The sequence below is a fragment of the Limulus polyphemus genome, unplaced genomic scaffold (genome assembly GCF_000517525.1).
Source record: "Limulus polyphemus unplaced genomic scaffold, Limulus_polyphemus-2.1.2 Scaffold1039, whole genome shotgun sequence".
NCBI lineage: Eukaryota > Metazoa > Arthropoda > Merostomata > Xiphosura > Limulidae > Limulus > Limulus polyphemus.
Window position 1 is genome coordinate 22,178 of NW_013666649.1, and position 16,052 is coordinate 38,229.

Sequence of the window (16,052 nt, forward strand, 5' to 3'; positions counted from 1 at the left end):
AAGATTTTAGATTGTATCTACAGAAAATATTGAATACAAGTCTAAAGAGGTTATAGTTTTCTTGTATAGGTCACTGGTTAGGCCACATTTGGAATATTGTGTTCAGTCTTGGGCTCCTTACCTTAGGTAGGACATTGAATTGTTGGAAAGGGTTCAGAGAAGGGTTACTAGAATGGTACCTGGGATGAAGGGGTTGTCATACGAAGAAAGACTGAAATATTTCAAATTGTTTTCTCTTGAAAAAAAGAAGAGTTAGGGGGGATATGATTGAGGTGTTTAAGATTGTAAAGGGAATTGATAGTGTTGATGTATCATCTTTTTTTATATTTAACAATGAGAATAGTAGGACTAGGGGACACAAATACAAATTTTAGCAAGGTAAGAGTCATCTTCAGCTGAAACAGTTTTATTTTTCTAACAGCATGGTTGACCTTTGGAATGGGTTGTCTTCAGATGTGGTAGAGGCAGTAAATTTAAGTGAATTTAAGAAAAAGCTTGATAAGTATATAAATGAAAAGGGCAGGGTTTAAATTTTTTTTTTTTATTTAATCATTTTAATTTAATTCTGAGGATGGAACAGCTGAGATGGACCGATAGGTTCCATGTTGTCCCAAAATATTATGTTATATGTTATGTTGTGTTAAGCAGAGTGTTTTGGTAGTTAAGCTTAGTCATATTTCTGCCTAGAAAATAAGAGAAAAATATGCTTTTATAATGTTCAGGAAACTTTTTTGGCATTGACATCTTAAAATCAGAACAAATGATATAATTTCAGTGGTTGCTTAAAAACATACAACTTAGCTACATTATGAAGTGAAAAATATAGAACACTTGGTACAACAAAGCCATTATCCATATTTTTTGTTATTAATGTTGAAAAATTCACATCTTGCCTCATCTGATGAGCCATCACTGATTAAACTATTAACTCTTTAAAATGAGGATAGCATAGTTGTTTTTGTCATGTATAGAATGATGAAATAATAATTTATACTGTCAATTTTATTAAAGTATTTTAAGAACAAGAAATTTTTAGTTAATTTTATAAGTCCACATTAATAGTTGTATCTCTCAGTAACAAATGGTTGCACATATGACATATGAAACCATTGAAATTTATTAAAGAGAATTAATATATATATCATATACTTATGTCTTCACTGTTTAGAATCTCAAGCATTCTGATATTAATGATGATTTATCAGACATTGTCATCTGTTTTCAATATCTAGGAACTCAAGCATTCTATTATTGATGATGGTTTGTCAGTCATAGTCAATCATGTAATTATTCCACACTCTGGATGGAATTGCCACACAGACCCAAACGGGCAGCCAAGAGTCCAGGAAATCTGGTGGTCCACTGTGTTTCGGAATGCTAGTGGAATCCTGAGGTAATTTCAGATTATTTTCATACAAAATTAATATAAAATGTCATATATATCTGGCAGTTAACTAGCTTTAATGAACTGGTGTGTTTTGACAACAGAGAAACATTTAAAGTAACTTATACACTTGAATCATATAAACTCACTATTGACTAATATTACATGACATTTTTGGTACTAGATGAATCTTAGAGTAAATATAAATAACAATTAGCTTTTAATTTATTGATGTGTTTAACAATAAAGAAACTCCGAGGTAAGACTAGACTTTGATCATATAAACTGAACATTGGCTATTATTTAAATTACTTTTTTCCAATAGGTAGGGAGATATAATGTAAATGTAGACTAAATTCATATTACTACTGGCTATTATTATTAAATAAGAGTTGCTTTTGATAGTATAAAAATCATTAAGATGTTTATACTATGACCATCTAATCTGTCCTATAACTGTTGCAGAAGTGAAGTCTTAAATAGAAGAAAACTGTTTTTGGATAAATTAAACTTCTAAAAATCAACTGTTGTTACGAAAAGGGACAAGATTTTGGAAAATATTTATCAAAATGTGGTCTTCCTTATCAATGATAATAATAACCTGGATAATAGTTAGAAATGGTACAGATGATTTGTACAAATGTATTTTATTGGTCATTAGCTACTTACAGGATGAAGAGTTATATAAAGTTTGTCATAAGTCCAATTTGCATGTCTTTGAGTGGAAACCATCCCTAAACTATATTTTACAGTTTTACATCAGCTTTTATTTACAAATACTGTTTGAGTATCATTACAATAACTTGGAATGGTTTAAAAGAAATATTTGCTAAAGACCAATCTTAGTTTTAATGATGCAACTTTTATTTTTGATCAAATTTCAATGTATATAATGTATACAAATTTACAGATGCTAGTATGTTTCATATATACATGTATGTTTGTGTGTTTGTTTTATGTTTTTGTGTTTTGTGCTCATAGAAATGTCAGCTCTGCTGGTGAATACTCCAGGAGAAAGTTGAGAGAATGTGAAGGTCTTGTGGAAGCATTGCTCTTTCTTGTTAAAGCTGCCATTGGAAAGAATGACATGGACAATAAAAGTGTAGAAAACTGTGTCTGTGTGTTGAGAAACTTGTCATTTCGCTGCCAAGAGGTTGAAGATCCAGAATATGATAAACGAATTTTACAGCATTGTCATTCTCGTACTGGGCCCATGAAAGGTAGGAACCTTGTGGAAGAAATGTCAATGAACTTCAAATTTACTGAAATAGTTTTTCTACTTTTGTTGTAGATTAATAAAAGGTAAAACTTCAGTTTAGTAATGTTACTTAAATTTAGATTAGCTTGAATAATCTAATTCACAATATTAATAGACCAATAAAGAATAAAAAAAATAGGAAAATATATTGATAAACATTACAAACCTTTAAGTAGCTATGTAATTGAAATAGTGAACTTATGAAAGGGTTCAAGTCAAAATAAAATGTTGAGCAACTGTTAATTAGTTAGATGAAAATCCATGAGACAAACAGTGAATTTCTATATTAGAAAGGAATTATTTATTTTTCAATCTATTTGTTATAACTTAATCTATGTTAAGAAGAAGATATAATATAATTTTATTTTGTTTTCTATCATTTGTAGTTATCTAAAAGGATCCTAATATTGTTTAGAATTAAGAGAATTATACCTGCTGTCAGTAATTATTACTGATAGTAATATTATTAAGTATAAAATTAATTATTATTTGAAATTCATTGGATGAAAACTGAAAAACTACAAAGCTATGTAATAAGAAACAGATTAAACCAAAATTACATATACAGAATGTTCCTTTAGCAATTGTTTCACTGATTTGATAGTGGGGGACAGCTTAGGCTGCTTTGGCACAACAAAGAAGAAAAAAGACAATGAAAGTTCAGAAAAACAAAGGAAAGATGCTCCACTCTCCTCAACTCCAAGACAAAGGACTGGTCCAATCCAAGGAATGAAGTTGTTATGGCAGCCTGAAGTTGTGCAACCATATCTAGCTTTGCTCTCAGAGTGCTCAAACCCCGAAACACTGGAAGCAGCAGCAGGATCCATTCAAAATCTTGCTGCCTGTTACTGGCAGGTTAGTTTTTAATGTTCGCCTAACTTTTTGCTACCAATTGCATTTTTACAAAAATTATACAGGGTAGATGATAAGTTTATCCATTTAATGAACCAATGGTTTATTCAATCAGGTGTGTAAAACAGAATATGATGTGTTGTTATTACAGTTACACAAACGTGAATGAACAGGTTTTACACTATTTTATAGACACTGTCCTCTTTTAAGATAACCTTTCAAAGTGTTTGTCTTCTTGATTTACACATTGTAGCATCCTTTCCTGTTCTTTACCATGCCTTCAGGAAAAAAAAATCCTTTGCTCTAAATAAATCTATAATCCATTAAACAGTCTTGTAAATACAACCATCAAAGGTACTAAGAAATGAGCAAGAAGTAAGCAATTATAATATAAAAGTGTAATAAGAAACAGGTGAACTGATAAATCCTGCAGTAAACTTACTTATGGCTCAACCTATATTTTTATATGATACTTGGTAGCAAAAGTGAAGGTGTTGATTTTTTCTATTTTAAATGATAAGTTTAATTAATAAAGCTTTTGCTTACATTAAATACTTTTTTTATCTCTTGTTTGATCTTAATCCCAATTAGAATTGAGATCAGCTGCTTGGGTATTCTGTAAGCCAAGAATTTTTACACCCTGGTGGCTGGCCCTGTCAGAAAACAGTAAGTTCATTTGGTGATGGGGATTCAAACACACGATTCTCAGATTGTGAGTCGAGTTTCTTAACAACCAGGCATGCTTACATTAGATACTATATTTGTAATACTTTAAAAAACATGAGATGAAGCTTATTTCAAAATTGTGTTTTAAAAGTATATTTTATGATAATTTCTAGATATGCTTGGAGATGGAAGCAATATTTCTACCATTCAGGCTGAACTTTATAAGTGATCAGAATGAATAACTTGAATTTCATTATTTCTAAAGCCTAGTTTAGATATCCGAGCTGCGGTGAGAAAAGAAAAGGGTCTCCCAGTGCTGGTAGAACTGCTCAGAATGGATGTTGACAGAGTTGTATGTGCAGTGGCTACTGCTTTAAGGAATCTTTCAATGGACCAGAGAAACAAAGAACTCATTGGTAGGACTTGTGAATATGTTTAAATAAGATTTAAATGAAGTACTTTATTTTTTATTGTAAAAATTAGTTGAACATTACCATTGTTCGTTCCTTCATCAAAAAAATCTAATATTTTATGAAGAGATATGCATTCTCTAATATTTGGGTGTTTTAATATATTTTCCATGTGATAAATTTTAATCTCGTAATCAAATATGAAATCTTACTATAAATCCATTTCGCTATAAAAGGCATACTTTCTTGATACTATTAATTTCCATTTAGTAAGAATTAAGAATTGTGAAAAATGTGTTTAGGTCCTCTGAACTCATATACATGTTTTATAACTTTACCTTTGTTTATGAGATTGCATGAAAGCTATCTGTTTATATATATGGGTATGTATGTATGTGTCAGTTAACGATAAAATTGTCATTTTATATTTTTTTTTCTTTGCTTGTTTACTTTTGCAAAAATTGAATCTGACTACTGCTGATTTTTTCCTTTGATTTTTTTTTTCATTGTCCCTGAGAGCTGTGTAGAAGTTTCATAAAACTTTAAAAGTTGAATATGATTAACAAACTTGGTGTCTTATGTTACTGAAGATTGATTAGAAAACCGGATCGATTACAAATGTCTTATAACCACAGCTATAAAATAATAATAAAAGCATTCTGATTGTTTCTCTGTATAGGGAAGTATGCTATGCGGGACTTGGTACAGAAGCTTCCTAGTAGTGATCCTCTGCAGGAGAGAGGGGGCTCCTCAGATGAGACTATAGCAGCTGTTCTGGCTACCTTAAATGAAGTCATTATTAAGAACAGTGATTTTGCTAGATCTTTGCTTGAAGCTGGTGGGGTGGATAGGTTAACATATATAGCCAAACAGAAAGGCAGATTTTCAACACGAGTGGTGAAGTTTACAGCACAGGTTGGTTAGTAATGTAATATATGTATACAGGTGCTTACACACATACACAGACATGTATTAAAAATATAGAAGTTTGTGACAGTACACAAGGTCCATACTCATATGTTCATTATAACTAGTAGTTTAATTTATAGCTTCACATTAACACTTTCTTGATAGCAGTAAGAAATACATTTTGAATAGTTGTTGACAAAACACTAATCTGATGGGAATAATGGATTAATATTGAGAATATTTTTGACTTTTTGACATGCTCTCACTTTTGATTTGTTGCTTTCAAGGTGAAATGGTGTTACATATGCTTAAATTGTTTATTTTCAAATGCAGAAAAGTAAGTAATTTAACAGTCAATCAGAAAATTACTTTCTTTCTCTGTGGACCAACATTGGTACACTTCTCAGTTTGTTGTTTTGAAGGCTATAATCACAGTACTGTACCAATCCACAGAGTCTCTGAATATATACATATGTTATTCTTACAATATTTCACTTTATTAGTTTTGTAGGTATATTTGTAGCTGATAAGTTCAATCTTGAAAAAATATGCACTGTGTGAATCAAATATTATAACTTGTATTTAAAAATAGCTCAATTAGAATTTCAATCTAATTTTACACTCTAAATGCCAATAATAGAGTTTTAATTTTCCATTGTGATCATTGTACATTCCATGTTTTTAAAAAGAATTTTCAGCTTTAATTACCCCTTTAACATTTAGAGCTGTTGCATTGTAAAGTGGTCTACAATTATAACACCTACTAACTTGTATCAAAGAGCTGAAAATCATAATAAAAACTGACTATTTAGCAATTGGAAATTTGTTTTAACTACTTTTTTAATGACTTTCATGAAAACAACAACAGTCTTGGATTTCATAAATTTACAAATTAATATAATGAGAAGAAAAAATCTATATGTTTTACTTACGTGCTGTTTTATGAACAAAACATTTTTGTGTGACTAGCCTTGTACTAGTGACTTATTATAGTCACTATCCTGAACAGACTAGTTGCTTAAAAAGTTAGCCTTCTAGTTTCAAGTTGATTTATCCAATTTCATAGCACAACATTCTTTTCATCATTAGCAAAACCTGAACAAGTTAATTACTCAATTACTTTTAAATTTGATTACTAATGAACAAAGATTAATGTTATTAAAAAAATGCATTAATACAGATACAAAAATATTGGTATTAGTGGGTGCATGTTTGTTATGTTTCAGTTTATATAGTAGTTTTCAATACACTTCACTAATATTGATCTTCATTTGTTGTTATACTGATATTATGTGTTGCTTTTATTAAATAATTTTTTCAAATATTTTATAGACAATGTATTGGGTAGTTAGAGTCTCCATAAAACTGGGACAAGTATAAAAGTTGTAAATTAATAGTATTATACTAATTATCTAGATTTAAAAATAATCAAACATTAACAGTAACTATAGCTATCAAGTAAATACATGCTTTTTGCAGTTATTACACAACATGTGGCAGCATCAAGACCTTCGAGAACTTTGTAAGAAAGCTGGTTGGAAAGAATCTCATTTTATCACACGCACAATGGTGGCTCGAAGTACTGCTTCTACTCCCACTAGTGCCAACAGTACACTCCATCGACCAATCAGCACACAGGGTGCAACAAAGTATGAAGACAGAACACTACCTCATAGAGGCCCTGATCCAAACTCTTCCATTGGAGGTAACTCTGACAAAAAATTAATTCCATCACTATTGTTTGTCAAACATTGAACATGTTTTTTAACTCCCAAATTTAAGCATGGTGACCATCACCATTGTAGTGTTAGCTTCTCTTGTCTTTGTTAAACTGTCATCTAGATATGTTGACACCTTTATCTTTAGGTCAGAAAACTGAAATTAAGGTAAATAGCATTTTATTAAGTGAGAGCTTAGATTCTGATGTTTTATTTTGAGTATACTCTTTCTTTTTTTTAACTTTTGTTTTGCTAGAATTCTGTTTTATCTCACATGATTTAATATTTTTCAGATGGTGTGCCACGTAGTCGGGTAAGTGATGTCAGTTTATTTTTGCCATCTAATAAGAACCCAACTAAATTTCACATTGTGACAGTATTGCTGCAACGTTGGGTTTTTTTTTTGTATTTATATATTGCTACAACCATTATGCCACCATTTTACAGCACAATATCAGTGTTTTATTAAACAGTCTTTAAGGTTATATTTTAAAATATCACAGATTCATCTTCTTTCATTCTCATAAATTTATTGGACAAAAAAATTTATCTGACGAAAAAAAATAGGAAAAAGTTTACAAAATGTCAGTATAAAATGTCATTGAAGTTATTATTCATGACAATAATAATCTCTATATATCTTCCTTCCAACTTATATAGTTCCTAGTCATCACTCTTCCTTTTCTACCTAATCATCCTTCTATCTTGGGCACCATTTGCTGATGCTTGCAAGCATGAAGCTGATTTCTGCAAAATATCCAGTTTCATATATAGTATTTTTATGAACAAAGTTTTTGATTAAACAGTGTCAGAGTTTAAGGGAAAACTTCATTATAAATTTAAAGATTAGAATTATCATCTTTTAATATACCATGTGACTTATTCCTCCTGGCTTGTCAAGAGCATATTTTAGAAATACTGCCATCTGATCCTCTATAGTGAAACTGAAGGCAGGCTTCTGCAACAAAAAGGAAACATAGACACCTTGAGAACAGTTAACGAGAAGACAATTGCCCTGTCATTCTCTTGAAAACTTAATAATTTTATAGTTGATACCTTAAGAAATCTCAACTGGTATTGGTACTTGAAGTTTACTTGGTTAAAACTAACTTTAGAATCTGTTTCTCATGCATCTGCCCTTTTAAGCCACATGCATCAACATTATGTGTGTTATCAGGTCTACCATGTTAAAACAAAAATTAACACGTCATGCATTAACAAGGATTAAATTTCAATACATACTCATTATGTATTTGAACAATAGAAGATTTTTGAAGGCTTATTTTTGTTTTCCCTGCATCTTTTGTTTTTACCATTCAGGCTGTAAGCAGATCACAGCTTGTTTCTGCCTATCTTTGGCATGATTTGTGAGATTGATAGGTGTGGCTGCCCTGGGAACCCATGAAGCTAACCTGTAAAACCGAACAAGTAAAATTAATATATAAAATATTTGCTTTATTGTACTATGATGCAACTATATCCTTTATAGTGTATATAAACCTTTAACTAGGTGATTTACCATTTTCTTTTGGAAGGAATCATCCTCCAACTTCTTGTCAAACTCTTCCAGCTGGTCAAGAATGTCAACTGACCATGAAGCACATATTCTAGCATACAGTCACCATTCCCTCCACTTGCCATCTGGCACAGCAAAGCTATTTGTTGTTGATTGGCCTGGGTCTAGTCCAACTTCACTAGCACACTTATCTTAAAATCTGTTCATGAAAACGTCTATTTGATGCCCCCCAGTGGCACAGCGGTATGTCTGTGGACTTACAATACTAGAAACCAGGTTTTGATACCCGTGATGGGCAGAGCACAGATAGCCCATTTTGCAGCTTTGTGCTTAACTTCAAACAAACAAAGTCTATTTGATGATTTATCAAATAATCTTTGAATAAGACATACTTCGAGAAAGTGTTAAAACTACATGCTATTGACAGAAATACAAAATTTTAATTTAAATAACTGCCTATAAAATAAATGCAAAATGTATTAAGTGCTTATTCTCTAGCATTTGTATTTGGTGAAGTGTAGACTGTAACTGCTAGTGCATTGTGAACAAAGCCTGCTGGTGGGGGCAGGATCACTGGTTAGCTTAGAACAAGACCAGCTGTTGGGGTATCATGCTAGCAGATGGGGTAACAAAGAATGGGAGCAGGGGCAGTTATGCTTTATTTATAGGCAATACACCATCTTCAGTTACACTTTTAATCCCATGTGGTGCATTTTTAATCACAATATATAAATCATCATGATTTATATCAAACTATGTAACATCACCAACCTTCTCTGTTTTCACAAATTTGATTCCTTCCATTTTGTAAAATTTTCTTTTTCTTGGGTCTTTGTAGGAGTTTCAGGTCATTCATTATCTGTAGGAGCTTCAGGTCATTATCTAAATAAAAATTAAAAGAAGTTTGAGAAAAAAGAGCAACTTTACAAACAGTGACAGTCTGGGTAAAATCACTCCTCTTACAAAATAGAAAACAATAAGTTTTAAAGAAGTGATATTGTAGATTTTGTAAACTCATAAAAGTCATGCTAGACTGATGTCAAATGAAATTTTCATGTAAATTTATAATGAATGATCTGAAATTAAGTAGCCATGAGGCCATAACACCTCTAATTATATTTTACCAACCTTCACTATACTGAAGCTTAATGCTGCATATTCCTTGTAATAACAATCTGTTATTAAGAGAAGTTTTCCTGTTACCTTGCTTTCTGATATTTAATATATGTATATCTAAAACTCACTAATATTATCAGCTGTATATGCCTTGTGTTATGATTGGTTTTATATTTATAGTCAGAAGAACTGCCCTTAAATGATGTCCGGGAAGACATTGAGCCACCACCTCACCGACCACCAGTAGGGGGAGTGTTAATTTTTCCACCTGTACCAGTAAGTTCTAATTCTATGTGTTTTTATGATTTATTACTGCTACATACTTTTTCTAGTAACAGTTTGTTGAAGGAGGGAATTGCATTACCAAATTTTGCATACAATACACAACAGGAATTAGTTTATAGGACTTCAGGTATTAATATAAGCTAATAGTTAATTTACTCATATAATTTAACTTAAGCCACTTGAGAAACTAATGGATGTAAGAGGCAGAAAATATTCTACTGCAATTTTTTCATTATCTTATTTAAAGAGCTATGTTTATATTGTGTTTATTATACAAGATCATGCACAGGATTTTTCCATGGTGAGCAATACTATTATTATAGTACTTTTAATAGTAAATTTTATGTCATATTTGTCATATATTTTATTGGATGTAATTTTATCCTCTTGTAGTGTTAGATGTTTCACACTTTATACAGAAACTTCATTAACCTCTTGGACTATTAATGGGAACCCTTTTAACTTTCTTCTTTTAGAATAAAACCATTTATCTTAAAATTAAAGTGCTATAGAGGCAAGCTAAGTGACTCCCTCTGTATGTGTCTATTTTGTTTGATTCTGTATGTCTTGATTTTTCCCAAAATAAACTTTTCTTTTATAATTAAAACTATGACAGACATTAAATTTATCTGTATTTCTGTATTAATTAACCATGATTAGCCATCAAGTACTACAATCTGAATGTTAAGGTTTTATGGAATGAGATACCTTTATGTAATGTCACTATATCCTCTTTTAGTGTAAATAATTAAAAAAGCTTTAATTTTTATAAATTTAGTTTGACATCTCAAATATTTGGACAGATTGAAAAACAATGAGTGGATCATTTTTGTAATTTTTCATTTTCTATGCTGTAACTATAATGCACTAACCATATACAAAAACCATTTACTGCATTCTGCTTGTTTTTATTATAAACACAACATTGTTTTTAAAAAATGTCACTGTTACTTAGATCAACATCACATTTATTAAATTTAATTTTAAAAAACAAAACAAAAAAAGAACAGAAAAATATATTCAGTTACACATTTTATGTGCATTACAGTAAATGGCTTCTCAGTCAAAATAACTAGATACTGATGGTGTAGTTTACTTAAAAAGAAAGAATAGTCTATAGGTATATGTATAAAACAAATTATGTTAAATAAACACACTATTATCTGTTTCTCTGTAGCCTCCACCCCAGGGTTTCTGAACTAGTTAGGTTTCTGATACTGTCTTGGTGGGTGCCTTTTTCAACTTCATATTTCTCTATGAATCTCTTTACCTCACTCATATATGTAACATTATAGATATTAAATAAGAGTCATAATAAATAAATTAGTGTAGATGATTGATTGCAACTGATTTTATTATTCTGTTTGTCATAATTGCATGACATTTGAAACCACACAGTTATGTGTAATGTAAAAATTGCTTGCAAGTATTTTTTTACAATAAGTATATGAATAAATAATTTACATTTTAATATTAATATCATATATATTATTGCTGATAATCTAGAAGAGAAATGTACATTTAGAAATAGCTATAACACCATACACTGAGTTTGGGAATGAATGAATTAAGACATTGACAGGTCTCACAACCCTTGGAAAAACAATCTTACGATCTACATTCAAGGGACAGCCACCAACAGGTTAACCCACCAGTCCACAGGATTCAACAAGAAGACTCGTGGGTGTGAAGTTTCATCCATACTGGTGATGTACATTACAGACTTCACAGATGTGTACTCGCTGAAGATCTGGTATCCTGGTGTATGTAAGTTTCTCTAACCCCGAAGAGTGGTTAGAAGATATTGCTATCTCAGAGAAACAAATGTTTGTGAGACCTTTGTGCCAATAAAGTTTTTACCTTTTGTTTTAGCTGTTCTTTTAAACTCTAACACATTTTTATTTGAAAGAAGATCAGTTTTTGGATGACTCAGTTGAGCTCTAAAGGCTTTCATTTACATGACAGGACTATGACTCTACTAGGAAACTTTGTTATCTAAGTTGAACCTGTGTTAACCCTATTTTTGCATATACAGCACTTCAATTAAAATTGGAACTTTATGTGTACTGAGCTAAAGGGTTAACATAGCAGTCATTAATTAAGGCACTTTTTAACAAAGACATAACGAAAACATGTTTTTTATTAAACTGTTTTGGTTAGCTGAGTTAAGCACTACATACTTTAAACTGTAAGATGAAATATGATTTTACTAAAAAACATTTTTTGGTTAGGGAAAAACGAGTTCTAAAGGCTTTATATTGCATGGAAAAACCATAATTTTCTAGGAAATGCTGCAGTGTGTAAAAGAAACTGAAGATAAACTATGATAGTATTTAATTTTGTCTTCAGTAATAAGAGTTTCTTTACTTAAGTTATTTTGTCCGTGCTATAAACTTATCATTTTATGAAAAAAAAAGAAAAAGCAAGCTTATAAATGTTAAATGTAATGACAGGCTAGTCAATGATTATTGTCAAGCATGATTTTGTATTTTTTGTTTTTATGCTTTTAGCATTTAAAATTACATTCTTATTAAAATGTTGCTTAATTAGTATTTTTTTTTTACATTCCATAATTTAAATTGACTGTTATACATTTGTCAGCTGTTAGGCTTGTTGTGTGAATATTTTCCATGTAATTGCTGTTAACATAGCATAAGATGTGCACCTTTTCACATTTTATTATATTAAAGCTGCTTTCTGTTTTTGTTATAACTTGTATTTGTACAAAGCTAAAGTTAATTAAATGTAAACATGTAAGTAGTGACTATCAATAAAATACCTAAAGATCTCAGGTCCTCAGTCAATAGTACACTGTGTGAATTTTTCATGTGGTATAACTTTAGTTTCAAATACATTTTATCTTAATACAGAGGGTTGAGTATGTTTGTTACATTAAAACAAATTTGAATGTACAAGTCAGCAAATCACTTGATAACCACAGCCAATATAAAATTAAAGTGGAATAAAATGTATCAGAAGAGCATTTTGACATTGTTTGGAATTTTGTAATTAGTGTGATGCCACCAAAAATCAATCACATTTGTGAAAGGTGTATAACAGTTCTTTCCAATGCAAAATTTTACTCAGATCATACAAATGTGCTAATATCAGGGATTTAGAATTTTCAAGGCAGGGGTATCCCTTGTGTATAATGCGACTAGAAAACAAAGGAATATGGATTAACTTAGTGCACCTGGACTGTCCTAAAAGACACCTGCAACAAGTCAAACCCCAGCTGTAGTAAGTAAAATATTCCAACTTATAACATACGGGAACATGAAGATCAGTGGCAAAAAACATCCACGTGCCCCAGGCAACAGTACACAACATAATTAAAAAGGATATTTATCTGGAAAAGTGACACAAGTCAAATGTACACATACTGCTTTAATGACATATCTATTCAACTGTTGCAAATCTTAAGCAGCTGTAGAATGAAATGGGTACGGTATTCATGCTATACCACACAGAGACATATTGATCAAGTTGCCAGATGTAGTGCCATGGATTTCTGTGTGATCAGACTGTTGAAATGGCTGCTGGGAAATCATTGTCCTTATACACTAGATGCATGGCTTAAGGCCTGTAGAGAGGAGTGATATGCTTTGGATATTACAGATTTACAACTAAGCCTTTTGCAATGGAAATTACACTGATGAGCTATTGTCAAGATGCAAGTGGCAACATGGACTGTGATGATGTGATGAAACTTCAAAATTGTTTAAACACAACCTATATATATATATGTAACAGCTGTATAATAACCAGACATGGTAGATAGCTTTTGATTTTTGGTCTCTTGTATAGTATTGAGGAAACCACTAGAATTATCGGTCCCAATAAAAATTTTCAGTGTCGCATACTTTTCCTTTTTCCAAAATCAACATTTTGTACAGGATAATTTAATGTCTAATCATTATATATGTTTTACTTAGTATTCTACAATTTGAAGCATCAATTTAAGCAAAAACAATTAGTTTAATCATGAACACATTATTATTGATCAATGAAACATAAGTTGCAAAATATTACAGGAATAAGTATTGATCAAACTAGTATTTTTCATATAAATATAGGTTAACAAACTACTAGGACCAGAAGGTTAAGAAACCATATTTATAACGGGGGGGGGGGGTATAGTAAAGTCACTTCGGGGCTATCTGCTGTGCCCACCAAAAGATTTCGAACGCCTGATTGTAGCGTTGTAAATCCGTAGACTTACCGCTGTCCCACCGGGGGACTTATTAAGGGGGCGTGGGTGACAAAAGTTTGGGAAACGCTGCCATATGAAACACGTATATTGAGGATTGAGACTTCAGAACAAATATTTCATCATGTGGCCTGTACCTGTATAATAGGATTAACATTTTTACGACCTTGAGATATTAGGCCAACGAAATGTAGAAACTGCGTGGAAAATTAGAAATATATTACGTGAATATACCTGAATGAAGATATTTTCAGTTATGGAAGAGTGAAATTTATAACTACTTCAGTCATCTCACATACAAGGTTATATACAAACGTTAATGGGTTTACTGATGCCATAAAGGCCTTAATTTAATATATCAAAATTAACAGATTTATTCGACGGAAATCGAGGTATAAATAAGAACAGTAAAACGACGGCAGCAACAACAAACATTTGACACGTGTATGTGTACAGTAACAAACATTTAATTCTTGAACGTTTCGGAATGTACATATTCCATCTTCAGCAAGCTATAATGAACAGGATAAATTATTAGATACAAAACATTTATGTATTTAAACATTTTATAAAAAGTAATTAAAATACAGAATATAAGGATGAACTACATTAAAAGACAAACAAAGAATAGGATAATGAAACAATATTATACAAATTATTTAGAACAGACTTAATTATACTGAAGTTGTATTATTATTTAAAGTTGGGAGTTCGTTTATGATAGATAAACTTTATTTTATCAAAGTTCAATATTGGATGATCCAGATGAAATGACTTTGAAATTCGTTATCAAGACGGGGTGGTTAGTGTTTTTTACAATGTGCGCGGGTTCGTGGAGTGTGGTGAATTTGATAGTTATTTACCAGTTCTGTTTGATATTCCCATATGTTCGCAGGCTCGCGGGTGTAATTGGCGTATAGTTTTGCCAATATAAGTGGCATTACAGCCACCACACGTGTATTTATGTACGCTCTTGGCACGCATAGAGGGTAGGTAATAGGTCTTTTGATCTGAAGATATTTTGTATTTTGAAAGGTGATTTAAATATAATTTCTAATTGCACTTGCGGATAAATGTTTTAATTATTCTTAACATTTTTTGACTTCACTATGAAACTTTGCTTATCTAACAAAATAAACGATCAATCTTTTTAATGGGTATTTATCAACAGTGTATGACTTCTTTGGGGGTTCAAGTTTTTGAGAAAGGAACTTGGGTGTTAGGGCTTGAATAAAATGCAAGGGATAACCGTCGTCTATTAAAATGTTCTATAAAGGCGGTAACTTCGGTATTAAGAGAGAGGCAGTTAGAACAAATGTTATATGCTCTACTGAGAAGACTGAGTATAAGGTTACGTTTAAAGGAATTCAGAATAAAATTGTCGAATGGAGTATGTAAGCCTGTATATGTTTTTTTACGATAAACAGATGTTGTGAAATGATTATCTAATCCGCTGATTTGGATATCAAGGGAAGGCAATTTACCGTTTTTTTTTCTTTAATTTTCACAAAGAAAATTAATCTTAGGGTGTTTCGAAGTCCCACAGTGGCACAGCGGTATGTCTGCGGACTTACAACGCTAGAAACCGGGTTTCGATGCCCATAGTGGGCAGAGTACAGATAGCCCATTGTGTAGCTTTGTGCTTAGTTACAAATAAACAAACAATGTTTCGAATTTTTGTACCTAATAATTCCGGAACGTTCAAGAATTAACCAATTGTTTTGGGAA

General features: G+C 31.3%; 1 protein-coding gene across 3 annotated transcripts in view; it reads left to right on the forward strand.

Moving 5' to 3' along the window:
* The window catches only part of LOC106461822 (catenin delta-2-like), a 31,282-nt gene extending 18,364 nt beyond the window's left edge, over positions 1 to 12,918 (forward strand). Inside the window, exons 8-17 of one of the 3 annotated variants that reach the window (XM_022388901.1) lie at positions 1,233 to 1,393; positions 2,366 to 2,604; positions 3,247 to 3,497; positions 4,426 to 4,576; positions 5,250 to 5,485; positions 6,959 to 7,184; positions 7,491 to 7,510; positions 10,010 to 10,105; positions 11,292 to 11,339; positions 11,697 to 11,822. In XM_022388901.1, the coding sequence (XP_022244609.1) occupies positions 1,233 to 1,393; positions 2,366 to 2,604; positions 3,247 to 3,497; positions 4,426 to 4,576; positions 5,250 to 5,485; positions 6,959 to 7,184; positions 7,491 to 7,510; positions 10,010 to 10,105; positions 11,292 to 11,312 (1,401 nt within the window). In that variant the 3' untranslated portion in view covers positions 11,313 to 11,339; positions 11,697 to 11,822. Of the gene's footprint in view, positions 1 to 1,232; positions 1,394 to 2,365; positions 2,605 to 3,246; positions 3,498 to 4,425; positions 4,577 to 5,249; positions 5,486 to 6,958; positions 7,185 to 7,490; positions 7,511 to 10,009; positions 10,106 to 11,291; positions 11,340 to 11,686 lie in introns of all 3 variants that reach the window. The other 2 variants (XM_022388900.1, XM_022388899.1) reach the window with 2 other exon arrangements.
* Positions 12,919 to 16,052: the final 3,134 nt, after the last annotated feature.